Source organism: Anguilla rostrata, chromosome 10 (genome assembly GCF_018555375.3).
Source record: "Anguilla rostrata isolate EN2019 chromosome 10, ASM1855537v3, whole genome shotgun sequence".
Lineage (NCBI taxonomy): Eukaryota > Metazoa > Chordata > Actinopteri > Anguilliformes > Anguillidae > Anguilla > Anguilla rostrata.
Genome location: NC_057942.1, coordinates 44,676,248 through 44,703,645, shown reverse-complemented (window position 1 = coordinate 44,703,645; position 27,398 = coordinate 44,676,248). Strand labels below are relative to the sequence as shown.

General features: G+C 42.5%; 1 protein-coding gene across 3 annotated transcripts; it reads right to left on the bottom strand.

Annotated features, from left to right (window-relative positions):
* Nucleotides 1-538: 538 nt before the first annotated feature.
* On the bottom strand, nucleotides 539-24,604 carry LOC135233657 (zinc finger protein 462-like). 3 transcript variants are annotated; one of them, XM_064297439.1, is made up of 13 exons: nucleotides 24,180-24,602; nucleotides 14,913-15,255; nucleotides 9,368-14,676; nucleotides 8,944-9,081; nucleotides 8,001-8,317; nucleotides 6,416-6,534; nucleotides 5,549-5,740; nucleotides 4,837-5,125; nucleotides 4,128-4,264; nucleotides 3,572-3,795; nucleotides 3,265-3,427; nucleotides 2,835-2,958; nucleotides 539-2,617 (listed from the first exon to the last, which is right to left on the bottom strand). In XM_064297439.1, exons 2-13 carry the CDS (start codon nucleotides 15,229-15,231, stop codon nucleotides 2,380-2,382), a joined length of 7,569 nt encoding a protein of 2,522 aa, XP_064153509.1. In that variant the 5' UTR covers nucleotides 15,232-15,255; nucleotides 24,180-24,602; the 3' UTR covers nucleotides 539-2,379. The 3 variants fall into 3 exon arrangements, with proteins under 3 accessions (XP_064153509.1, XP_064153508.1, XP_064153510.1); XM_064297438.1 differs by having other exon boundaries at nucleotides 8,001-8,320; nucleotides 24,180-24,601; XM_064297440.1 differs by lacking the exon at nucleotides 539-2,617 and having other exon boundaries at nucleotides 2,879-3,005; nucleotides 3,236-3,427; nucleotides 8,001-8,320; nucleotides 24,180-24,604.
* Between the last annotated feature and the right edge of the window lie 2,794 nt (nucleotides 24,605-27,398).

The following is a 27,398-nucleotide window of genomic DNA, read 5'->3' as shown; positions in this document are numbered from 1 at the left end:
TGATCAAATACTTGAAAACGTAGTGCATTCAACACGTATGTCCAATTTTTAAATACTGAACAGAATAAAAATGTCAGTTATAATTATGGGAAAAACTTAGGCAGGAAAATCATGAAGTACTAAGCATCCACAATATTTAGATAATTCAGTAAAGAACTGAGTCAGCTACTGAGTCGCTCAGTTAGAAGGGGCACTTGAAGGTTCCACTGTTCATATGGAATTAGCTGACTATGACTACGGGCAGTGGGGCATACAGCTGACCTTGTCCTTCTGGGAGGGTAGGTTTAGGCTGTGAGCAGTATGGTGTGTGGAATATTTAAAGAGGAAAACTACAGCCCACTACTTTCCCATGAGAAAGTCTATTTATACTTTGTTCACTACCTGTAAAATAGTTTACAGTGACTCAAGCATTTCACCATTCAGAGAATTATCAAATGGGTTTTCTTGTCCCTGGTTCATATAATTGCAAGTTAATAGCAATACCAATACTAACAAAAACTAAGTGCAAAAAGAGAGAAAAATGACAACCATTTGAAAGTTATGTTATCAGATAACTTTATCAACAAGTAAAAAAAGACAGATGAATTACAATATATACAATGTATCCAGAAATAAAAATACATTTAAAACATAAAAGTGTAAACAACCATTCTAAGCAACATTACAATCCACCTTTATGAATCATACTTTCACAGGAGAAAACATCAGATGGGGACAAACTATGACAGAACTTCAACACAAAACTGTAGAAACATACACATTAAAGAAAACAGCTGCAGTGCTATCTCAAACAGTTTTTCGGTTCTTAGTTTAAAAATGCTGGGTTTTCTTTTGTTAGGGAAACAAAGGCGCAAAAAGGTTAAGGGACCAACTGACAATTGGCCCTCTGATTTTTACATTTATTTTTTACACAAACAAGGGCATTTCTTATTCAGACACAATACAATACCTTTGAATAGATGCAGTGCATTATCCTTTTTATAAGAAAATAACTGAAAGAGAAGTTATATTTGACAAATATTTTCCGGTTTGGGCTTCCAAGCCAGTTTTTAAAAAATCAGTTTATCTGTGTTTATAATGGCTCAGAGTAGGTTGTTTTCATTGTGATAATTCTTAATTATTTTGCTTATTGATCCTACTGACATTGGGGAAAAAATATTTAAATCAACTGCTAAATGATAAAACAAGAGCTATTAATTCATGTTAAGGCTTTAGGGTATTTGAGCAGCTACCTTTAATACATATAACCTCAGATAACTTTCATTAGTCAAATTAGAAACAATGTAGGTTAGAAATAATGTTTTTTTTGTATTAATAAACCTCAAACTTGCATTTTTAATCCCACTATTTTACATGGAAGTTCACAGTACTACTGATTCTGTTGTCAATTACAGTGTGTATCAGCTGCACTTTATCAAAGTGCACTGTTCTTGAGTTTCTCATGTCAGTACAATAAACAGCAAAATAATAAACAACAGTTTCTTACTGGAGGTACAGTAGATGTCTGGACACACCGTATCCAGTATGACCTTTACATTCTTTGTTATATTCTTTTTTTCAGAACTTGACATTTTATGTAAACCTGTTTAGAGCAATCATCTGGTGATTTAATACACGGACAAAGCTTTCTGTCTTTGACTAATTATATGCAAGTTAAAGAACAATCCTTTTGTTGAGTAAACATCCCAATTTGTGCGCCGTTACCTTTTCCTGACCACACATAGTCTAGGGATAATAATATAAAGTAAATAAGCACTGGGGTGTCCGAAAGCAGCAGAAAAACAGGTGAGAAACCTCTATATGTATATAAACCATGAAGAAACCAGTCCTCAAGGAAACACAAACACAAATTTAAAACCAAACCGATAAAATCGTATGAAACCTACTAATCATTTGGGTCAGATCACTGACATGTTTTGGTGTATCCAAGTATGATAGCGAAAATAATACTGAAGATTAGACATCGCCCAGTCCTAATCCCTTGCCTTCACAGGTAAGATTTGGTGAAATTAAGGGCTACACACAGTATTTACACACCTTTCTGTAGTTAACAGACAAGTACAAAATTGAGGAAAACACAGTTACAAATACTTTATTATCTAAGTGGATGGGATCTCCACAAACTCCTCTTTCCTACTGTAATAACAGACTGAAGGTTTGACTTGAACAAGGGCATTGCAGCACTGTTCACTATTGGCTACAAATATATTAACATCTGTTCCAGGGGACCAAATCATTCCAAGATTCAGCACTCCAAAAATGAAAATAATAAAAGTATGTGTGGGATGCACCAGGGATTATCATTCAATGCCTAAAACAGATGTTCCAGCTTTGTTGGTTTGAGATGATTTCTTAGTTTCATTGTACATTTAAAGAGGCCTACAGTGAGTTGTTTGTCTTTCTGCAGTGCTCAGCCATGTCTGAGGTATAATTTTTGGTCATTTCCTCATCCTTGTCCAAGGGTTCGATTTTGGCTCGGCCTGGGGTATCCTGGCTCTCCGGCTTTACGGTGCTGCCCAGGAAGTCCCCTTCCGCCGGCACAGCCACCAGAGAGACGCCAGAGCGTGCCGGAGCATCAGCCACTCGCTCGCGCTCCACCTCCCGGGCGGCTGCAGTCCTGGTATTACAGAAACAATGGAAGAGCACAAATTACTGTCACTGTCAACCACCAGAAGCTTGAATAGTGGAAGTACAATAAATTAGGAGACATTAGGAGTACAGAAAGAGTGCCCTTCTTTAAGCGTAGCGCGTAAAGTGGTAAATAAAGAGTGACCGAGAGAAGAGTTTCCTGTCTGTTTTCTCCCCCACAGCCTGAGAGTGGGAGACAGACTCACATGCCATGGCGGAGGACGTGGCGCTCCCACTCCGTCCCGCGGGCAAAGACGCGACCACAGAACTCACAGCGAAAAGGCTTCTCGCTGCATGCTGACGCCCGGCTGCATGGAGACCCCGGGGGTTCTGAGGAAGAGCCACGGTTAGACTAAAGAGCAGAAAGTTTGGGGGGTCTTCCTTGTTACATTACATTACGTTACAGGCATTTAGCAGAGGCTCTTATCCAGAGCGACTTACACAACTTTTACATAGCATTTACATTGTATCCATTTATACAGCTGGATATATACTGAAGCAATTTCGGTTAAGTACCTTGCTCAAGGGTACAACGGCAGTGTCCTTACCCAGGAATCGAACCTGCAACCTTTCGGTTACAAGCCCAGTTCCTTACCCACTGTGCTACACTCCTTGTCCTTGTGGTGGCCAGCTTACCTTTTTGCTCAGACAGCTCCTCTTCCTGTTTTTCTTTCTTAGCTTCCTCATGATCCTCCTCCTCCTCTTCGTCTTCAGCAGAGCTTAGACTTACCGGCTGACCCTTGGAGGCCTCCAGCTGGTCTAGATTGACCCGGCCTACCAGCTCAAAGTTCCGCATCACCTGCAAGAGAACAGGACACGCATTTCAGAACAGAGACAAGTTCAGCACAAAGACTGTGCAGTGTGTTTTCCTAGTTGTATCCCATAATGCCAGTAAAATAATCTTAGCGATATTTCACTTTCTGACATGAGGAAAAGGTCTGACCTTGTGCTCACTGCTCAGGTGTGTCTCCAGGTCTTGGCACCGCTTGCTGTCGTAGAAGCAGAGCTCGCACTTGTAAGGCTTGAGCTCGTGGTGTTTGCGGGCGTGGAGCTGCAGCGTGTCGTCACGGGAACAGGTGAAGGTGCACCTGTGGCAGCGGAACACCACGCCCTGCAGGTGGCGGGACAGCTTGGAGCGGCGTACCTCCAGGGGCACCACGCGTTCCTCTGGAGACGGGCAAGCAGGCAGGTGCATGCGTCAGCGAGGAACGTGTGCTAGCTGGATAAGTTCATACTTGTGATCCATCTGGTGTTCCAGTAGTGAAGAGAGCCCCTAAAGTTCGCATTAGCACTGAGGAAATAGTAACCTGACAGATCAGCTCTCTGGCATGATCACCATCTGGGAGACTCGTAAATGGACATGGACGTAATTACATAAAGTTAAAAAAACAAATTTCAAAATGATCAGTGCAAGCCAGAGCAGGGGGGCGTCTCAGGAGCTTGGCTGAAATTCCTCTCGTCAGTTCCTAGCGTAACTAACATTAGATATGGTGACTCACCCCGGTGCAGGACGATGTGGTCGATCATACTGCCCTTGTATTTGGTGTGGTACAGGCAGAGGGGGCAGCGCAGGTCTTTGGGGTTCTCCTCAGGGACGCTGGGGTGCCCCGCCCCCACATGCAGGCTGAAGGCTGGCCTGAGAAACACAGGCAGGGTCTCAGAGAACAACAGCACTGAGCACTGTGTACTGAGCACTGAAACACAGGCAGGGTCTCAGAGAGCAACAGCACTGAGCACTGTGTACTGAGCACTGAGCACTGAAACACAGGCAGGGCCTCAGAGAGCAACAGCACTGAGCACTGTGTACTGAGCACTGAGCACTGAAACACAGGCAGGGTCTCAGAGAGCAACAGCACTGAGCACTGTGTACTGAGCACTGAGCACTGAAACACAGGCAGGGTCTCAGAGAGCAACAGCACTGAGCACTGAGTTATATTCTCACCAGCTCAAATTAAAGGAAATATGCCAATTTGTCTGAGAAGCCACAGCATACCATCTGACAATTTGGTAAAGTTTGCAGTTTTGTAAAATCCCTCAACCAATGACAAAAAACATTCAGTATTTCATATTTATTTTCTCAGCAGTGCTTCTAATTTGATATCAGACGAGCTTTCATTGCAGACTAAGCGACTTGCTCAAGGGAAAATAAGGAAGAGGACCATCCCATCGCCTGTGCTGTACGCTGCTTATTAAAGCCACCCCTCTCACCTGTAACAGGTGAAAAAAGGGCAGTCCTTGCACTTGAAGAGCTTCCTGCCGCCATGGCGATCTCGGTAGTGTCTGCGCAGGCTCTGTATGTAGCCTGACCTGAAGTCACACAGCTGGCAGCTGAGCACGCCCCCAGGGCGCGGCTCGGCCTCGGGCGGGGCAGGGAGGCTACTGGGGGCGGGGGGGCTTCTGGGGGTGGGGGGTCTGCTGGGAGTGGGGGGGCTGATGGAAGCACCAGTGCAAGCCCCCAGCTGGTAGTGATCAAGCTGGATGTCCGGTGGCTCAGATTCTGCAGAAGACAGAATAAATTAGGTAAGAAATATACTATATTTATTTGGAAATTTGGATATTTTGACATTTTAGTCTGAAAATTTATTTTCTGCTTGGATTCCAGTGAGGCAGGGCAGCTAGAGGGTGGTAATACTAACACTGAAGCGCTGGAACATTTGCTAAAAATATTTAGTTTTTTATTTTTATTTTTTTTGTTTATAAAAATCTTTTTTTTGGGAGTGTTACATGGTAGTGTTATAATATTAGCATAATAGCATAATATTAACGCTCCCAAAACAAAGATTTTTACCTGAGTGGATCATCGGCAGGTAAACTAAGCGCTGTCATTTCTTTAACCAAATTCTTCCTGTTCTGCTAGGGCTGGTGTGTATGTGTTAGTAAGTAACGGTCTCCTTATGAAGAGGAGCAGGAGCGTACTCACCCTCAGATTCCAGCACAGTGAGGCTCTTCTCACAGTCCAGGGTCACGCTCTGGGAAAGAGGGGCCGTCTGTGAGGCAGCCCGGAGGTCTGGGAGTGTGAGCTCCTCCTGGTGGGCCTCCAGGGAATGGCTCTTCAGTTGGCTGATGGTCAGGGTGGAGAAGGGGCAGGACAGGCACCTGTATGTGTTTCCTCCTGAGTCAGGATCAACAAACCAAACATACACCAGCAGCGATGAAATCCACACAAAACTCTCCATTCTGCACTTGAAACGTGACAAAATTTCACACCATAAAAGTTCCTTTTAACACCACAATAGAGATGAAAATACAATGAATGAGTTCATTTAAATCATGGCAATGCTGAAAAGCATGACTGTCACCAGTATACATCTTCAACACAATTGAAAGTATTACTTATTAAAAGTGTTACTCTGAATCGATTCAAACTATTATGAGAACTTTGAGTGATTGATTCTAGCCAGTGCTATTTTCCCACACAGAAATCTAGTAAAATATGATGGAAAAGAAAAAAATGTTGATTGTCTCAAAAATGAAGGAATCAGTGTACAGATAAATCTCATCATCCATGAACGGCTCTCAGTGAGAAGAGACTAATCTCACTGGAATCTGTCTGCAATTCCTCTTCCCAAGCACATGACAGACAGTAGTAAACTGAACTAAATTCATAATCTTCTAATGCCTCAACAGCAAGTTTTAATTTAGAGGCAAGTCTAATTTATGGGTCACATTAATAATATGTTTAAAGACAACTCACTCCAATAGTTTATTTGTAAAAATTAACTTCAAATAGTACGTAACCTGGCGTAAATGTGCAGGTTTTTGGTGGACATTAGAAAGACGTTCTCACCGGCATGTGCTTTCTGTAGGTGGTTTCTGAGCGGGCTCAGGGAAGCAGACTGGAAGGAGCACAGCTGGCACTGGAAAGGCTTGTGGAGGCCGTGCTGAGCCTGAACATGTCGGTCCAGGCTGTGGAGGTACACAGGAAACGATTCATCTTGGTGAGGGAGGCTTTTTAATTTGCAATTGTTTTTGGACTGTATGTTTCTGGGTTTAACATTAATTAAATTGATGATTAGACTGATGTGTTTTAATGCTACTGCGTCTTCATCAGCGTTATGTAAAAGACTTTTACATATCTTCTACATAACGTATGAAGACGCAGAAGTGTTGAAGCACGTCAGTCTGTGTGCCCCACGCCCGTTCCTCCTGTAGTCCATACATTTAGGAGCTGCACTCTAAAACTGCTGTTCAGATTTTATAAAAGATATATAATATTTCTGTTGTAAAAATGTTTTTTATATTTAAGGTATAAATCCAGATGGCTATATGAAAAGATATTATAGTACTTTACATTCAACCACATATAATAAATTTAAAAATTTGCACTAAACTATAAAATTTCCCAGTGATTTATGATTTAGCAGTAATTTTTACTCTTGCCTAAAATCATTGACTAGCAGCTCTTTTATGACTCAGAGAATGCAGCAGCATGATTGTAATTAATGTCCAGTCCATTTTCATATTTTGTTTCTTTTTGCTCCATCTGGAATCTTACAGTGACATGATTCAGACGAGCCTGGGTCGTGTCACTGTGGTTTCATCTTATTATTATTGCTTGTATCATTATAATCATAACTGTGACAGTGATTATAATTATTATTATGATGACATTATTGTACATGACTAAGGGAAAGGGCTCATGTGAGAGCCTGAGGTTCTGATGCAGAGATACAGGCCCTGTAAAGGGCTCTCCAGGGACTGAACACACCTGAGGCTGAAACATGGCTGAGTATTCAGCCTGGGCTCTGGTGAAATAAAACTGTAAACAGTATAATCTCACTATTGATCATCTAGTGCAATTTTATTTTGGTCACAAGAAAAACTCAATATATACATAAACATTTATTATTCTGATGCAGTTCCAGCAGTCGTGGTACCCTGGAAACCCAAACAAGTCAAAAACTGTTTTCCCAGCAGTTTACAAGTCCCAGCACCATCGTTTGATCTGCCCTTCAATGCGACACCCTCCTGTAATTGGGAGGGGGAGACGGGCAAGTTTCCCCCAAAATGTGCAAACTCAGCCGACCGTGCGTTTCAGCAAGATGTCCGCTCGCCCCCTGAGGGGCGGCTGCACCAACCCTGACTGACTGACTGATCGCAGACACACACCTGGACAAAGCCCTTCCTCCTATGCTGACACTACTGGAGTCAGTGCACCCCCCCTCTCCCCCCCCAGCACCCCCCACCCCCCCAGTGCTGACACAATTCTAAATGGCCCCAGGCCACAGGACCCAGGACTGCATGAGCCACTTCTGATGCCTAAACTCAGGATAACCAGAGGCTGACAATCACAAGCAGATCTCAAACTCGCAGCATGTGCTGTTTTTATAGCTGGGTTAAGGGGGGGGGGGGGGGTCAGCTGGCATGCTTACGTGTGCCTGAAGGGAGAAGTGAAGTGGCAGAACAGGCAGCTGTGCCGGCCCTGGGGGGAGAGGGTAGAGGAGTGGCTCCTCTCGTGAGACCGAAGACCCTGCTTGGACACGAGCACACGGTCGCACTGGCTGCAGGGGTGACCCCCCGCTGGCTTCATCACCCCTCCGTCCACACGCCCCCTCTGCACATCCACACGCCCCCGGGGAACAGCTGCCTGGGAGAGAAGTGACCTCAACCCTGATGCCAAAGTCTCCACCTCCGGCAAGTCCCCATTAACCACCTCAGCTGGGCCAGAAACGGGACCTTCTGCGACTTCCTGCTAAAAATAGACAGATTACATAGATTTTATATGTATAATAAGTAATTAGTTACATGTGAACATTTTGGCAGGAGCAGAAACCAGAGAAATCCAGTGGAAATTAATCACTTTTTCAAGAGAATCACCAGACTTTCTGTGCAAGGCATACATTTCCATAAACCTGGAAACTTCCCCAACCTACAAGGTAATTATTTATCTTTGCTGAGACCCTCAGAAAGAAATAAAACTCTGGACAGACAACAGCAATTTGTAACTCTATTCAGAAAACAGTAATTAAAATTTAAATAAAAAGCGCAGTTATGCCATTAAATTGTGCCTCTTTCAAATTGCATATTTTTGTTTTCTGAGATCGGTTTGCCTCTGAATCATAATTTTTATTTCCTTTATGTTAACATTCTTTACCTTGATACTGAAACTAAATATTAGGCAACACATTCTGCTGGCCGTAGATGGCCGTAGTTTAAAAGATAATTTTAGTTTTAAAGCATAGTTTAGGGTCAACCATTTGCATATCACATTTAGTGGATTTATTTTAGGGGATTTAAAATAAAACTCACATTGGTTTTTATACCAAAATTTGGGATAAGAAACGTCTCAGATTGTACTCTCATAAATATAATTACCTTCACACGCCCCGCCTGGATCTCTCCATCGGGGACGTGTGTCCTCAGGTGGCTGCAGATTGCCCTCAGAGTCGAGTGCACCTCCATACAGAAGTTACACCTGTAGCCAACTGACCCTTCATTTGTGTGGTTGCCCAGCTGATGGAGAAAATGGCAAAATATCAAATAAAATGGAAAAAATTTAAATGAATATGCACTTGGGCTTCATTGGGATATTGTTGGAAGAAAGAAAACTCAGTTTATTTTCCCTGGTTTCCTCCAAAAAAATTTATATTAATATATATGTATATAAAAAAAGATTTTAATAATTCAGAAAGCCAACCCTTGTGCATGTACAAAAGTCATGATTATTGCAAAACCAGGACAAAGTACGGAAAAATTATTTTGAAATGTTTCATCAAAACATTTTCTAAGCAACACCCACCTTCTCAGTGTTACTCTCCAGCTGTTCTGTCCCCTCCTCTTGCTCCCTCCTCTCCTGCTGATTTGCTTGCTTCCAGAATTCTTTGTTGTGATTGGTCAGGTGGGCGCTGAGTTCTGGCAGGTCCATAAGATCAGTGTCACATTGGGCACACTTGTAACAGTCCATGTGATCCTGAGCAGGGCTTGGAAATGTAGTGAAGTCTCGCTTGAAGTGCTTGCTGTGATAGTCATTATAGTGCATGCAGAGCAACTCCGCAGTGTTGAAGGACAGCTTAAAGCATTTAACACATTTGAATGGCAGCCATTCCGCCACATTCACTTTCTCTTTCTCAGGACACTCTATCTGTTTGTTCTCTTCAGCATCTGTCAGGTGTTCGGGCTCTTTGGTGTAGACCATGGTGAAATAGCACCCAAGCTTGCTGGGGTGCTGCCTCTTGGGAAACACCCCAGGGTGGTGCTTATTATAATGGGAAATTATGCTCTTCTGGCTGAAGGTCTGGAAGGAACACAGAGAACACTTCCTCCTTTCTACAGGAAGTCTGATCTCCTCACTCAGTGAAGGGCCTTCTCCTCGGGAGGTCTCAGGAGCAATGGCCTCGCTTGGCTTCTCACAAAGAGCTTTGGAGGCTGCCAAGCAATGAGTGTAGTACGCATCGATGTCATGGCGCTTCTGGTAGTGGGCCGCCAGCCCTTTGCGTAAAGTATTTGTATAGGAACAGAGGGCACACTTAAAAACGCTGTTTGTTCCCTCAGGTTGCGCTCGAGCACTGTTATGCTTAATGCGGTAGTGGCGAGCTATTCCCTTCCTGGTAGAGCAGAAGTATTTGCAAAGCTGACATCTAAATACAGCATGTTTTTCACCCTTGATAATGGGGAATTGAGCAAGTGCGGACTGAAAGTCATTCACTTCTTCTACACTCATGGAGCTACATTCTGGCAGCCTTTCCTCTTTACTGTCAGAAAACTGCACGCTTGAAGACTTGAATTCTTCCCATTCTGGGTGATTGTGATATTTCTCATAATGAATTTTCAACTTTTCCAATGTTCCATGAGTGTATGGGCATATTTTGCACCTGTAGGCACCATATCCCTGTCTCTGCGTTTTGCCTTTCTCTTCAGCTTCATTATTGTTAATCATTTGTTCAATATCATCTGCAAAGTCTTCAGCAGTGACTTTGATCAATGGATGCTTTTTCTGGTAGTGTGTTAGAACTCCGTGAATACGAGAGTTCGCATAAGGGCAGTGCCGACACTTGTAAACGGAACCTGGGTCAGTTTCTTGCGCAAAATCAACAGCTTTGACTTTCATGCCTGGATGTTTCTTCCCATAATGAGTCAGGAGACCATGAAGGCTGTTATATTCAGAATAACACACATTACACTTAAACGGATTATATGAAATAGAGGTACTAGCAAAGGAAAGACGAGTGACTGTTTCTGGAGGAGGTCCTACATCTAATGTCTCTGCACTGTGCTTACAGGCGTAACTATCAAACTGGTTGGACAAAGCAACATGAACTTCAGACACTTGAGTTTGCGTCGTTCCTGATGATTGGCTACCTTTGATGATATCCAGGAGTATGGACTCATCTGCTTTGATGGCCCAGGGGTGAACAGCGTGGTAGTGGTTTGTGATGTCCCAGACAGAGCTAGCCTCAAAGTCACAGTTTCTGCATTGGTAGCGCTTGGTGTCTGAGCTTCCCTGTGGTGGTGAGGCAGGGCTGTCAGGACCTGCCCACAGTTTGGCGGCCATGTACGCATAGTCAACATTGTGCTCAGGGTGACGTCTTTGGTAATGCATGAGCAATCCATTTGGTTCTGAATGGGAATAGATGCACCATTCACAGTGATAGCCTGCCTGCAGTACGCCGTCTTGATAAGCCCACTGTAAAATGGTTATGGCTGCGGCCTTCAAGGTGGGATGATCCTTCTTCAGGTGCTTTCTCAAAGCATAAACATACGGAGAAGTGTAAGGGCAGAGCCGACACCTCAGCGATCGAAGGGGCCTCATTTTCTCTAAATCAGGAGCACAGGAGGTGATGGACGCACTGCCAGAACGGGTCAGCGGAGCTTTCTCTCGTTGGCTACGGACCACAGCAGTGTGTCTGCGAACCAAATCAGCATTTGCCTTTACATCCCTGTGCTTTTTCTGACAATGAATCAAGACCCCTTTCACTGTGCGATTTCCATAGTCACAGTGCTGACAGAAAAACAGCATCTCTACCTCTTCCTTGCCTCCACCAGACCTAGAGACGGATGAGCTGGAGGAATCTATTACTTTGTTGTTGAATGGTTTTAAAAACTGCTTTGGCAGTACAAGCTGTAAGTCTTCCATTAATTTCAGTACACCAGGGGTAGGAGGTGCATGTTTGATATATTTAGCAGTCACCTTTACTTCCGGATGCCTCTTTTGATAATGAACAAGCACACCAACCACTGACCGGTTGCTATATACACAATGTTTGCAGTGATACATTTCATCACCTATTCCCAATGGACTTGCATTAGATATTTTTGGAGCACTATGTGTGTTACTGTCACATGTTGTAGTACCTGAAGTCTGACATTTATCAACTTCCCTCATGGATTTTTGGATGCGTATGTAAGAGGCTTTTTGCTGTGGGTGTGATTTCTGATAGTGAACCAGGACAGAATGCATGTTTGGACTGGAAAAGGAGCAGATGTCACAGTCATAGACTACAACATTGTTGAACATGGATTCTTTAAGAACAGCATGTTCCTGGCATGATTCCGGTGTTTTACTATGAACAGGACTAGACTGTGCTGAGGATCTGGGTGTAGAAGTGGAATAGGCAAAATTATTCGGACCAGAGTTTAAAATTTCCCTCAATGTTTGGGACTCAGACAGTTCTTTTTCAGGCTGTTCAACGATATAACTAGAAAATATCATTGCATTGTTTATTTTAACTGTTGGGTGCATTCTTTGGTAATGAGGCATCAAGCTACGAACATTTGGACTGGTGTATAGACAGAAACGGCACTTGTACACCAAATCAGGCTGATTTAAGTTTAGGACATTAATGGCTTCAGGGTGATGCTCCCCGTAGTGCTGATTAAGGTCATCAAAGGTTGTATATTCAACATAACACTCCAAGCAACGGAAGACAGCACTCTGATCCTCTGGATCTAAGATGTATCTAAAGCTAAACTTTATGTAGGGGTGCATTCTCTGATAATGTGTACTCACACTACGGGCTGACTTGTTATGGTATTCACAGTGCTTGCAGTAAAAAAGTGTCCCAGGCCCCTCTTGAAAATCGTCTTGGCTGTCCTGGTCAGTTTGATCTTGCAGACCTTTAGATTCAGCAGAAACACAATACTCATCTACATTTTCTTCACTGTCCGAAGTTGGCTGGATGGGAACATTACTGGGGCTAAATTTTTGCTGAGGGGTGTGCTTTTCCTTCCCTATAATGCCCTCTTCAGGATCCTCCAGCTCTCTCAAATGGACGCGCTGCCTGTGGAACCCGCTAGGCTTCCTCAGCTGCCATTCATCTTGCCCAGCTTCTCCCATCTCAACACAACTTCCATTCACTTCCTCCACATCATCAACGTCTTCCAGATTTATCATTGTGTCCACCTGCTGTTTGCTTTGACTGATCTTCGTCTGCAGGTTGGTGGCAATTTCATCTATTCTTGTTCTCTTTTTAAGCGGAGACAGATCCAGAGGTACATCATTGATAGACTTTCTAGCTGTTTTGACTGCTTTTTTGGAAGAAAACCCAAGAATTGACATTTTAGTTTTTTGTAGATAGTTGGAAGGACTGTATGTTTCTAGCTCAGAGTCATGTTGCTCAGTAGATGATTCTTCAACAGCAGTTACTTTCACCTCTTGGCAGCAGGTATGCTTCTGTTGTTGGTGATCACGCAGATCTTTCAGTGAGGTTGTGGAAAAGCTGCAGAGTGTGCAGCAGTAAGGATTCTGTTCACTGAGCTCAGCTGATGTTCTGGACTTTTTATCAATAACTTTGCCACTGCCATTGACTCCATTCATCGGCTCCTCACTCTGACCTGCCGGGTTTTCATTTTGTATGTCCCCAGGTTCCCACTCTGAGGAAGTCTCCATGTGACACTTCTTATGAGCAGCTAACCTGAGCTGACTGGTGCAAAGGAAATGGCACTCATCACATTTGTATACAGTCGTCTTGCCAGAGAGATGGATGTTCTCAATGTGACGGGAGATACTTTGACGATGTGTGGTAAGAAAAGAACAAAAAGGGCATTGGAACCTGTTCATGTACTTCCTAAATGGTATTCCTTCTTTTTCTAGCATTTTGTTATCTTCTTCAGACAGCTGCTGCTTAGTGGAACCTTCATTGACATTAAGAACCTCTAGTTCATCATCTGAGCTACTTCTAGAATCATTTATCTCCAAATCCATGCCTGAATCTGCCTTTTCAAAGTCTCCTCTTTCAGACAAAACTGAGGATTCTGTACTGTTTGACATATTTGATTTCACTTGTGAATATGGCTGAGACTTATGCACTGGTTCAGAAGTGTACCTAAAAATTGTGCTGCCAGCAGATTCTGTGTAGCCTGATATGTAAGATGAGGAATATTCAGTGCTGCTCGAATTCTTCAATATCAAGTTGGAGCTGGGAAGACTCCTAGGTGAGGAAGGAGAGTCGCGTTTAGAGGAAGCCTCCTCACCCCCTTCATCCTGCAACTGCTTGAATGATGAAATGATCTTCACCATGCTGCGATGCTTTTTCATCATGTGATCACACCAGCGCTCACGTCTAACAGTTTGGTAGCTGCACCACTCACATGAGAAGTTTCCCCTGGATTTAGTCAGAGGTTTAACCATTGATTCTAAGATACTCCGCTGCCTCACTTCTTCTGGCAGATCACAGTAGGGTTCCTGAGAGGGATGTATTACGGAAGAGGACACTATGCTAGACTCTGATGGAGACCCTGGAGATTCTAGCAAGTTGCTCTTGTGGTAAATCTTTTGGTGTTTCAGAATTCTGGCTCTTCGTGGAGATTTATATGTGCAATACTGGCAGGAAAACACCTTTTCAAATCCATCCTGCATGAGGATGCTGTAACTGCATTCCTCAGAAGCCTGTGGAGGTAGTGACTTCCTTTCACTGAGCAAAGCACCTTCTATAATGCCATGTACTTTCCTGGTGTGTTCATAGAGGAGAGGTTTTGATCTGAAGTAACGGATACAAAATTTGCACTGGAAAAACTGACTGGCCGACTTAGAAGATTGTTTCATTGATTGGTTGCTGATCATTTGGTTAGAGCTGGACACATCTCCACTGTCCATGTCAAAGGAATGAATCCCTGAAATAAAAAATAACACATATTATAACAAATATGTTTTTGGCTAAAAGCCCAAGTATTTAAGGAAATACAAGTTATTTGTAAATCTTCAAAAATAATGATAAATCATAATTCCAAACGTACATCAAGCCCGCAAACAATACTGCAATTTAAGCACAAAATGACTGTACTAAAATTACTATAAAAATTGATAGATTAAATCCCATTAATAACCCACACCACGGCTAAGCCCATACCAGTTTGCTCATTTGGTGATTCATCTTCATTCCGAGCAGCCGGGTCTTCCTCCTCCTCAGCCTGGCTGAGGGAGTTGAGTGAGGTGGAGCTGGACCACGGGTGGGCCTGCTCTCCACCCACTGTGGGCTGCTGGAAGTCCGTATGGACACCCTGCAGGACAGACGTATGGACACCCTGCAGGACAGACGTATGGACACCCAGCAGGACAGATGTATGGACACCCTGCAGGACAGACGTATGGACATCCTGGATGTGCGTTTTTAGATCATCACAGGACTCCGCACGGAAGTCACAGCCATCACACTGAAGCACCTCCATCACTGAGGAGTATCCCAGAAGTAGCTGTGAGGCAAGAAAGGCTGAAGTCAGGAGTTTGAGTGGGCTTTCTAAACACATTATTTAAGGAGAACATTAACATGCTTCATTAAGCTAAAATAATCGTGACCACTTTTGGGGAGGATATCTAACAGCAAAACATAGAGCAAAACATAGAGCAAACCAGCTAATTAAGCAGCAGTACCTGCTCTATCAATGCTGGCACAAAATAAAACTTTATGCAAACTTTAGCTTCTGAGTGAATGTCTGTGAATGCAGGCTTCAGTGTAAACAAGCTCCAAAACTGAGATTGAGGGCCCTATACTGGTGACAATGCAAGCACCACTGCCCCAGAGTGCAAGGGGAACTTAGGTAAGGTAAGATATACTTTTATTGAACCCCGTGGGGTAATTTGTCCTCTGCATTTGACCCATCCTAGTTACTTAGGAGCAGTGGGCAGCCACAGTGCTAGTTTTGTCTCCTCCAAATGCAGTAGTTCAGCAGTTTTGTGCTCCACAGTAAACCCGTTTGTGTCAATATGGCTTACGCAGCGCAACCGGGTGTGTGTCACCAGTAGACCTGCTGCAAGTTTGGTGCTGAACAACCCAGGCCAGTTTAAGCGTGGCCACATTGTGCTATTTTGGTGGTGCCATGAATGCACCGCACATACGAATGCATGAACACATAACACAGATGCAATAAATATTTTGTTTAGGCTATTTATATTTGACTATTTGAAATGCAAGCTGTGTTCAGCTATGCAGTCCAATGTTGGCTATTTGGCATTGCACCTGAATGAGAGATACAAAAATTTTAAGACCATCTCTACATCTGTCAAATAGCATAAGACACATGTTTATGAAATGTGTGAAAGTGCACTGGTACCAGCAAAGATACAATGTTAGATTGATATGCAATAAGACTCCACATACACATATCAAAACATTAATCTATCTTCTTCTTCCAAATGTTCTGAAAGTTCCCTTTAGAGAAAAGTTTCTGCAAAATGTTTGCTTGCTAGGAGGTATGTGCATATGACCAATATGATTCAATAATTATTAATCTAATCAATTTAGAACAAAACCTGGAAATTTAAAAAGCTGATGAATTGGTTGATACATTAAACAGGATAAGCAGGGAAACATATAAAACCTGCCATCTGGCTTCCACCAGAGGGGCTAAAAATGCAAAACATGTCTGACTTTCCTTCTCCAGATCTCAGAAAACATCTGAAGCTGACTGTGATCCTGAGGAGTGGGGGATGAAAAGGACCTGCCAGCTTGAACCCAGCCTGAGAGAGGACAAAGCCTTCTGACTCAGCTCCCTAGATACCAGAGCTTCCTCAAGTTTTTAAATCTTAAACACCAACTGTGTACTGAGCGGCCTCGTCGTCAGTCACACCCTCCATCCAAACACGCTGGCAGCAGCTGCATGGACTGAAAGGGAGACCTCTGAATAATCCATCACTAAGCTGATTTAGAACTGCGGAGGTTTTGTCCGCTTTGTGCAGTGAACAGTCAACAAACATAAATGTGTCAGTACTGCTGAACCTCACAACCTCACAGATGCAAATCTTAGAGTTACTGATCTATCAGCCAAATGGGTATAAAACCATATACAGCATACTAAATTAAATCTTATGAAAATCTTATTTTCCCTGATACAAAAACATGTAAACAAAAAGGAGTTACATTTTCCACTAATCTCAAAGTCAATCAAAGGGGCATGTTTTAGCTGTGCAGTGTTTGCTAAAAAGAAGGGTCTAACAGTTCACAAAAGAGGCAAAAAAAACAAGGCATTAAAAAAAATGTGAATGTTCTTATGAGATTTCGATTACTGCTGGTTTGATTGGTCATTAACTCAAACAGAATTAAAGTTAGAAAGTGACAGCAGCCTATGTTAAAACACAACTACAGTAAAATATGTGCATGATTCCAATCAATGAAGTATTCAAGGCTTGATTTTAGAGACACAAAAAGCCCCTTGTAATGAGAATCCACTCACAGTGCATCCTCAAACCTACTCCGATATACAGCACCCATGCGCCCGTGTTTAGGGGTGTTCAGCTGTCTGTATTTGTATTTTTACAGGGAGTTAATCCGGTAAACTAGTAATCATTTTTGTATGGCCTTATAATGTTTTTTTTTAAATCCAGGATGTGAAACATGTTGGGGGTCACTGCACAGGCATGAAAATCAGATCAACAGAAAAGTACTTTATGGTTAAAAATATTAGATCCCGTGTAATTGCTTCTTCTTAAGACAAGTTAATGACTAGTAGATTGCAGACCAGGCATGCACAGAGTAAAACAGTAAATCTTGCATTTTATGGCTTTTTCATGCTGTGAAAATGAAAGGTCTTTACGTTCCTGGCCTGGCCAAGCCTGCACCTTTTTAATGAAGCAGCAATTCACCTCTTGCAATTTCCACAAATCAGATACATGCAGACCACATTTCCTTCCTAATTTGAGGACCTCCTTGACATTTCAATATTTTAATAAAAATCCAGTGGCACTGACTCTGCTGCAGGAAACCAAACTAGGTGAACCATTAACAAAATCACAGGAAGCCTTTCTGAGAACAGCCAACAGAAGTCCTTTTAATGAGCAGTCTTTGTTGTGGCAACACCAAGATGAAAAAGTCAAGTCTATACAACTTTAAATTTGAAAGTTCCATCTGAACTTTGGGCATGAATAAATGCACAGAGGACCCATTTTTATCAGAATGGAGTACAGTACATTCAACAGGGAGACTTACATGGCATTTTAATGTCATTTGTTACATGCATGTTGAGAGCCTCCCAAACGCCTTTTCTAAAGCGTTCTTCTTGTACATTTTGAGAAGGCAAAAATTATGTCTTAATGAGAAATGCTCATAATACTTTCTGGACTGCATACCCATTGAACTGGACACAAAGGTTGTTTTAAAAAAAAGTCAATTATGTGAAAGATTCCTCTGCATGCCGTGTGTACAGAGTGATTCACACTTCAAAATACGTCAGGGCAGACCTTCCCCAGATTAGGGCTGGACACAAAGGTTGTTTTTAAAAAAAGTCAATTATGTGAAAGATTCCTCTGCATGCCGTGTGTACAGAGTGATTCACACTTCAAAATACGTCAGGGCAGATCTTCCCCAGATTAGGGCAGATCTTTTAAATGGCAGCTGTACAAGTTGAACCTGGTGTAATTTCAACTCACAGAGAAACTTGGTGGCTGTTTCAGCTGGTTAAAAAGGAAAGCTTAAAAGCTGAAAGGGGTATTGAAATTGTCCAGTATTGAAATTTTCAGGCAAAATTTTTTGCTACAATGGGACAAGTTTCCCAACTAACCCTTAAAAGTCTGAGCCTCTTATTTATAGTGCTCTCTGATATGTTATTTTTAAAATGGAGGCCCATTTTTATGCGCCATCATGTCCGTTTTCTCTGCACAAACTGATTCCTGTTCTCCTTTCCTCTCTCCAAGATACTGGCAGGAGTTGTCAGTTACTTCACCAATCAGGCAAGCAGGCAGGACACCAGGTTTACTGCTGCCCCAGTCTACAGATCTGAATATCATCACAATACACTACGACACTAAAACTTGCATTACAGTATGTGCACTGCTGACAGAGAAGGCACTAAGCTGAATTTACTTCCTGACAATTCCATCAGTGTGGCGACGATATTATGTTAATCCAGCGGTGAAATAATAATTTGCTGTTGGATGTCCGAGATCCCTCACATCAAGTTTGCAGAAAGCCACCAGGGCAGAACAGATGGTTACCTGACATTACCCAGCCAGCCCTAATACTTAATACAGCCCATTCCTCTGTATTATCAGATCCCATAGTGACGACACAACATCTCACAGCAGAGTGGGCGGTCTATCCAGAAAATGAGTTCAGCATTGTGAATCCAGGCAACACTGCAGTACAGGAACTCTGTAGTGTTCTCGCTTCACCTCTAATTCACAACCTTTGTCATCTTAGAGCGGGCTTTGATTCATTCACTTTTGGGCCACATGAATGCATAACACTTTTTGGATTTGTCACAAATTAATGTGGATATAATTAATGATCTATTTGTCTTTAAAATTCAAACTGCAGACATAACAAGATTTAATTTTCAAAATTTTTAAAAATTAATCATAATTTGAGCCCAGAACTGTTCAGGACTAAAAGGTTTGTCTGAGTGTTGTCTGGGTCGGGTTCATTGCTTCATGACGGCTTTGCCCAGCCCAGGTGCCAGAGGCACCGTTATTGGCCACCTCATTTCATTCCTACGCATCACAGCAAGTCAGGTGGCCGGCCCAGTCAGGTGGCCGCCCCGCCCCCCCCCCACTCTTTCCTGTTTATTAGCCCTAGTCAGAATGTTGTCCTGTGTTCAGCTAGAGGTATTAAATGTGGTCATATTTGCTTTCACAGAATTAACTGGTGATTATGTACATAAATAAGCTAACATCTTTTCACCTCATCTGCATCTTCCTTTCCAACTCTTCTGCAGCTTCACAAATACTGAGAACCCGGCTCATAACAGCCCAGTAGGACGGGTGTGTGTTCTAAAGTGCGACGGTGGCACGGGGTCTGTGGTATGTGTGTCTCAGAGTCAGAGCCCCCTGCCTCACTCAGAGCTCAGTACAACTTGCAAGAGACCTCTGAGTTTTACCACTACATTCCTAGTCTTTAGGGACCTGTTAGGTAACAAGTCCTCAGACCTCTGAGCCAGAGGGGGTGCTGGTGCCATGCAGATATGCTGCCCAACACCAAAGCATACACACACCTCAGGTTATCTCTGGGTTTCCAGAGCCGCGTTCCCCACTTCCCCACACTTTCTCTGCAGCAGAAGTGGAAGGCTGATGAAGATTGAGGGCAAAATGAGGTCAGTAAAGTGCAGGGAACTCCTGGAGGAAAACCTGCTGCAGTCTGCAGGAGAACTGTGACCTGGGAAAAGATTCAACTTCATGCAAGACAATGACCCCAAACACAAAGCCAAAATCACACAGAAATGGCTTGAAAACCAATAGGGCAATGTCCTAGAGTAGCAGAACCTGGACTTCAATCCAGTTGAAAATTTGTGGCAGGACTTCAGAGTTACTGCTTACTTACAGTCCCCATCCAACCTTACAGAGCTTGGGCAAGTTTGCAAAGAAGAATGGTCAAAATCTGCAGTATCCAGATTTGCAAAACTGATAGAGAGTTATCTGAATAGACTCAAGGCTGTAATCACCGTGAAGTGTGCCAATGTGTAGAAATATACAATTATATATAGCCTACATATACAATATGAAATCACTTTCACATTATAGAGTATTTTTCTTTTGATCAGTGGCAAAAAAACATAATTGTAAAAAAATCTGAAAAAGTCCAAGGGCGTAAATACTTATTAAACGCACTGCACAGCTGACACTCCGGGCCCCTGAGATAACGGATTCTCTGTTGATGTTGCTAAAGCTTTTATAAATAGGCACAGAGTGGTTTTTGTGTTGATCTGGGTTTTCAAATTAGTCTCCAGGCTGTTGCAAATGGTTTCTGCAACCTATTTTAACCATTCCCTATAGAAACCGTTAGAGTAGAAGGAGGATATTCAGGAAATGGACTCATAGTAGCTGGTGTACCAACTAGCTTGTAGCATCCACTAATAAGAATAGAAAAGCATCAGCAGGACAGGCCCAAGGGTGCCTTTGTTCAACAGGTGTTTAGCCTCCTAAAAAGCTAGCTAGTGTGCTAACATATAAATGAAATAACTCAGCCTGCATCGGATCATAAACCACATGTGGCTGGTTAACAAGTGTTAACATAGTGTTATAACAGGACACTACCTTTAGAATTACAGTAAGACCAACTTCAGCATAGAGGGATAGATGTACTCTCAACGATGAGAAGGTATATTTAGTATCTAGATGTTCCCTCTTCTGGCAGTGTACAGGTAAAGCACCAGGATTACCTGCCAATGTGTGTAACACAGTATCAAATGCATGCTGGGAGTTGTGTTTGATTCAGAGCAATTGGGAAAGTTAAAAAATTGGCTGTCATTTACGCATTCTGCAACCATTTTTTTCTTTTATAAACTCCTCAAAAAAAGTTTGGAAATTTGTGTTTGGTCAATCATATCTCTGTTGTTACTGTATTATTAGCATAGTGGTTGAATGGAATGGCCTGCCAACAGCCCAGACCTCAACCCAATTGAACACTTGTGGGATCAGCTTGGGTGTGCTGTACGTGCTAGAGTGACCAACACAACCACGTTGGCTGACCTGCGACGAATCCTGGTTGAGGAATGGAATGCCATCCCACAGCAACGCGTGACCAGGCTGGTGGCCAGCATGAGGAGGAGGTGCCAGGCTGTTGTGGCTGCGTATGGTTCTTCCACCCGCAACTGAGGCTTCTTGTTTGTTCAATGAATAAAGCGTAAAATTACCAATATGTCTTGTTTGTTCCTTGTTACTGATAGAGAGTTCAATCATCCAATCCCCCAAACAACTCAAAACAACAGAGTCAATACCAACAGGAGAATACACTGTTTGACATTGGCAGGGAAATTTGCCACATTTCACTTGGGACCCCACCCACATAATCAGCTGTGCTGCTCATCCCACAAATGCATGATCCTTACAAATGGGACACCATTGTAAAGGGAAATGAACAGGCTTTCCAATGGTATAAGATACAATGCTAATAATACACTGACAACAGAGATATGATCGACCAAACACAAATTTCCAAACTTTTTTTGAGGAGTTTATAAATTTGGAAACCCACTCGTATTCAGAGCCCTCTATTGTTGACGTACGTAACGCCCTCCACACATTTGGGAGGGTACAGACAACACATATTTTCCTAAACTAATGCTGCCAACCAAATCATTTTTTACACTTCAGTCCACCAGCAGAGCAGTGCAAACACTGTGCCAAATACTGTAAAATATGAGTGAATCAAAGAAAGAAGGCAATGTATATTGCTCAGCCAAAAAGTTTCAGAGCTAAAGATAGTTCATATGTGGATCACCTGCAGCAAATGTCAGAGCTCTATAGGAATTTTTGTTCTTTTAATTTCAGAAAATTATTATATGGAAAATTATTATAATTTACAGAATAAATCTATTTCCATGTACACATTAAAGCCACCACATTTGAGCACAGTAGCACATAACTGTGTAGAACATTGAACATTTTAAGACCCCATTTCCCCAGAGTTTACCCTTACGTTACAAAAACTCCACCATTTTATATTGTCTCAAGCCAAGTTGCATGACTGCCTATCTGTGTCTCTGTCAGCAAGATTTCACTATCTAACCTCGCTGGAAGAGAAAGAGAATTCTTTATCCCTGATGACACTGCTGATACAGGTGAATTAAAAGAGTGCAGACAAACATTTGCCAAGTATAAAAATGAAAGAACTTACACTGTTATCAAACATTTCAATCAGCTATAACTTTGCAATGCATAGGGAAGACAACAACTAAGAAATTTTCCATATTTGTAAAATAATTACTAATAAAAAATTACTAATTTTGGCAATATGACTTCTGGAAAATAAACTAATATAATTGAATTATGACGTTGATATAATAAAAGCACTATTTGTTTAAGTCAAAATTCCAAAATCCATCACCACATACATATATGACACCCAGATTCTGCAGCTTAAAAAAAACTGCTCCAACATTCTTGAGCAACAGAAGGCACATCTCATGAGCCAGAACTGTGGGACCATGTTTCCAGTCTCAGTGAATACCTCAGTAACACCAGACACTAATTAGTCGCACTACATTTCACAGCAGTGGCTACACACACAGCTGATGAACTTTCACACTGTGCAGGACTAAACTTCTGCAGCTTCTGAAGCCTGAGCTGTACAAGGTTTCAGAACGCGTTAAGAACACGTTACGAACACGTTGTCTCCACTACTGCATAATCAAGCCTTTACATTCCTGTCTCATCCATCCCACCACTCTGCTTAGCTCTGTCACAGTCCGACTCAAAGCTCCACTGCATCTATTTTCATTTTCAAGACCATCTTTTCTTCTTTTTTTTTTTGGGGGAGTTAAATGTGACGGCTTCATACAGCAAGGAAAGCTACACATGAACATCTGTTATCTGTGTCAATGCACAACCAATGCCTGCAGATATGCTAAATAATAATGTCAACCTTTGTTCTTGAGTGAGGAATTCCGAGGGACTGCTCGCTCTCCTAAGAGACTGATCTGCCATCCTCCATTTTATGGTGAAGCCCACAATGACATACCTGACTTCAGGGCATTGACAGCACAGACATCCAAAGCACCAGCTGGCAGCAGCATTCATAAGGTGAATGAGAAAGGGGACAATGAAATAACTAAAACTGTAAATCAAGAAATTCTCCAATAAACCTAAAATCTTCCTTATTATAGAAGGTAAAGTAGATACAAATCCAGACGTTTAGGATATTGCTGAGCAGAAAAAAAACCGGGGCAGGGCTTTTTAAATAAGAGCCCTGACTTGGACCAGCGCAGTGGATTGTCGCTAATGGTATCTCAGCTTTTTAGCCCTGGTGCTAGGAGAGGACAGCGATATATGTGCAATGCTTCGCCTTCCAAGCCGACGAACATGAAAGCGAAAGGGGAGAGCAAAACCTCTGATGTCCCAAAATTAAACTGTCCCGAATACCCGCGCGTTAATACGGTCCATGTCTGTGGTGTTACACAGCCACCAAATTCCAGAAGCCCGGCGGCACAAGGTTTGTAGGAAAAAAATAAAGGTCACGATCTGGCTGACTTTACATGTTTGGGTGCCAGCACGCGCTACACCCCTTCACTTTCTGTCTGTCTCCCTCGCTCCCCAAAGTCGCCAAGACTGGTCCCAAACTAATAAAAAGGCAAATAGATAAACCCTAGTTCTAAAGGGACGTTATCCAGATCATGTCGATCTATCAAGACGGTTTGTTCGTGGATCATTAACAGAGCTACGAGCTTACATTTTGGAATAGTATTTTACTCACGGTTTCGTCCAGTGAATACGATCTTAGTAAAAGTTGTTATGTCTCGTGCGTATGCCTGGTTCAGTGGGTGATCGCCATCTTCCCTGCTTCTCTTATGCTGCAGCTGCAGATGACCTGAGATCCGTCTGTCTCTGAATAATGAGCAACCACAGAGAGACAAGGCAGACAATCTGCAAAGCAGGCAACACAAAGAAGTTTTGAAGACTGGCAAGCACCAGGGGGTGCGCAAGAGTTTGCGTTGGTGACCGAGAGCAGCAGTGTGGTCACTGCTGTGCATCCTAAACCGCTCTTACAAGCAATCAGACGTAATTAATAAAGTCCCTTTGCGCCGATCGAGTTAATTATGAGTCCCAGTTGGTTACACGACGGGTTTGCGTATTCACCATAATAGCCAAAGCAGAATCGCTTTGATTCGAACGAAATGATGCAGAACAAACACGGAGCTTTAAAATGTTACGTTAGATGCATGTACAGCAGCAACAGAACGACTGCTTGTCAGCTATTCGAAGATAGCGGTTATGTTCTCTCAGAGAGACTTAAATATTTATAACAAAAAACTGCTCGGTTAATGCATGTGTAACAGGTGTGACAACATATTTAATTTGGTAAGGAAAAATGAGCTCAGTCATTTCTTTTATGAAACATACGAAAATAATTTGCATACATCGTTATGGTTGTTATATAGGTTAGTTACACTTTCTATGTTCTGTAAGATGGACATGGCAGAGTGAAAACATGTAAACTCTAGTAGAAAACAATGTGAATGTGTAAAATTAAATTTAGTTATGGGGTAGGGTAGTAATGTAAATTCTAAGTGTTACGTTATTATATAAATGAGACAGAACGAGTTTTTTTTTCACTGACAAAATGTAAGGCAAATAATCTTACTCAGGTGAACATGGTGCAGGATAGTGCCATTTAATTTCGGCATGTGTTCCATTGTCTAACAAAGGGGCCCCTGCTTTGAGCACCGGTGGCGCAGTCACCTGCTCTTTTTCGCTCAGTGGATTGGATTTCAGATCTAAATACTTAGTATGTATGGGCCTCAGACTTGTGCAGAGGTTATGCCTAAAACAGAGCACTAATCAACAGGAACACGCTTCTCCAGAAATCTAAAATGCCATACAGAATTACTATATATATATATATATATATATATGCCTACACATATCAAACATCAAGAAGGGCATCAATATGGTATTTCTTGAACCACACACTCAAAAAAGAAGAACTAGACTTTATGACTTTATGACTTAATTGCAGGTAAGGATGCGAACGGTACGTTTCACTCTCCATCAGGCCGGCTCCCTACAGGGTCATAGCAAGGAATTATGGGCCCCCTGAAAGAATATTGCTCTGGGCCCTCATTTCTCAATAAAACAAATTCAATTTTTTTTGCTGTGGGTCCCCCAAAGCTTTGGGCCCCTAAGATTTTCAGCACTTTTCACCCCACTAGCGATGGCCCTGGCTCCCTGTAGTATAGCACGCCTCAATAGGCACATAGATACTGCAGGCTGCAGGTTAACCTAGGTGCATCATATCATTCACTTTACAAGCAGTCAGTTAGAAACCATCATAGCAGCCATTTTACAATCAATCAATAATATATTACAATCATTCCATCAGTCAATGAGAAATCAATCAATCAAGTCTGCAACAGAACGCTGCTAGACATTCCGGGGATTCCAATATCCGCACTGAACCAAGAAAAGAGAACAAAGGGGGAAAAAGAAAGCTATAAATAGCTATTTCCTTTTCTCTTTGTCTGTCCTCTTTTCTTGGAGCCCACTGAAGTGAGCAGAGTGGGAGAGAGAGGGAGTGGAGAGGTGTGTTACTCTTCTGCTGTGTGTACATGGTCATATAGAGCGAGCTGCATAATGTTTGGGACATGTGAAAACCAGGATAGTCTGCAGGTGGTTTTTCACACAGTACTCTCTGTTTTCAAAAAACACAGTATAATCTGACAGAGAGACATTCTCAAATGATAGACAGACAGACAGTAATCCAAATGAATTATTCCTGAGGTATTCCGGAGAGTACAAATTGGGCATGATTTGAGTGTTATTAGGAGCGTTGATTCATTATGTTTTATCTGTGAACCTATTATTTTGTAAGATATTAAAATTATTTGTGAATCTTGTTTTATTTGTGACAATAATAGCCCCATATTGGTTTTACTGAATCCGGAGGAACTTAAGTCTGGTTTGATTGAATCGTGTTTGCTCTTAAATGTGTCTCCAAAGGGAAGTTCTTCTTTATGTTGAACTGACTCCCCTGGAATCGGTGCTTTAGTGACCTTAGCACTTGAGCCCTAACCCAGGTGGGGTTGAGGTGGTGGACGGTACTTAGCATTAGGGGGAGGTGACTGTTCAGAAAGAGAACACAGGGAAGAGCTGCACTAAGTGTCTCTTTCTCCCCCAGAGTCAGGTCTGCGGCTTGGATGCTCCAAGATGTCAATAAGCTCTTTCAGCGGGCCAAAGGCACAGCTCTTCATGTCCTTGGGCCTCCAAGAGAATGCTTAATCCGCGACTTTCCAGCTGACTGGCTGCAGCCACAAGCCACAATGTTGAATTCACATAGTAGAGGCAGAAACTCTGGGGATTTTCAAGACTAGGCTTGATACGGTGTAAGATACTAGTATACTACCTAGTCTGCAGGTAATCAGAGCACTAGGTACAATTTCGTTAGGAAAATGTGGAGCATTGTTGGGCTGAATGGCCTGTTCTCTTCGTTATGTTATGTTATGTTATGTTATGTTATGTTATGTTATGTTATGTTATTCCATTGAACTGACGTTGCTGAGGGGGTACTGTGCTTTGTTCCATATTGTATGTTCATTTCAGCCCACAGGTAGAGTAAAGCAGGCAATAAACTTTAGTCCCCTCAGCCAATGTGCTGTTTGAGATGTCAGTCTCACTGGCCCCATTTCAATGCTGAAGCACGTTGCTTGTTTCTTAATTGGAACAATGGGAGGTGTAGAGGCCCCATTAGCCAAACCAGAGCGCCTTCTGGGAACATTCTGTGCTCTCAGGTCTCAATGATGTGACTCAACTCACAAAAATGTTCTTGTGAAAATGCTAAAATTACAGTTTGTTATGGTTTGTTATGTCTGTATCTTCAGGTTAGATGTTCTGTACCATAATTAAATGTTTAATGCTTAAAAGGACAAACACAGTCTTGCGCCCAACTCAGACTCTCTGGTTTTCAGCAGGTTCCTGG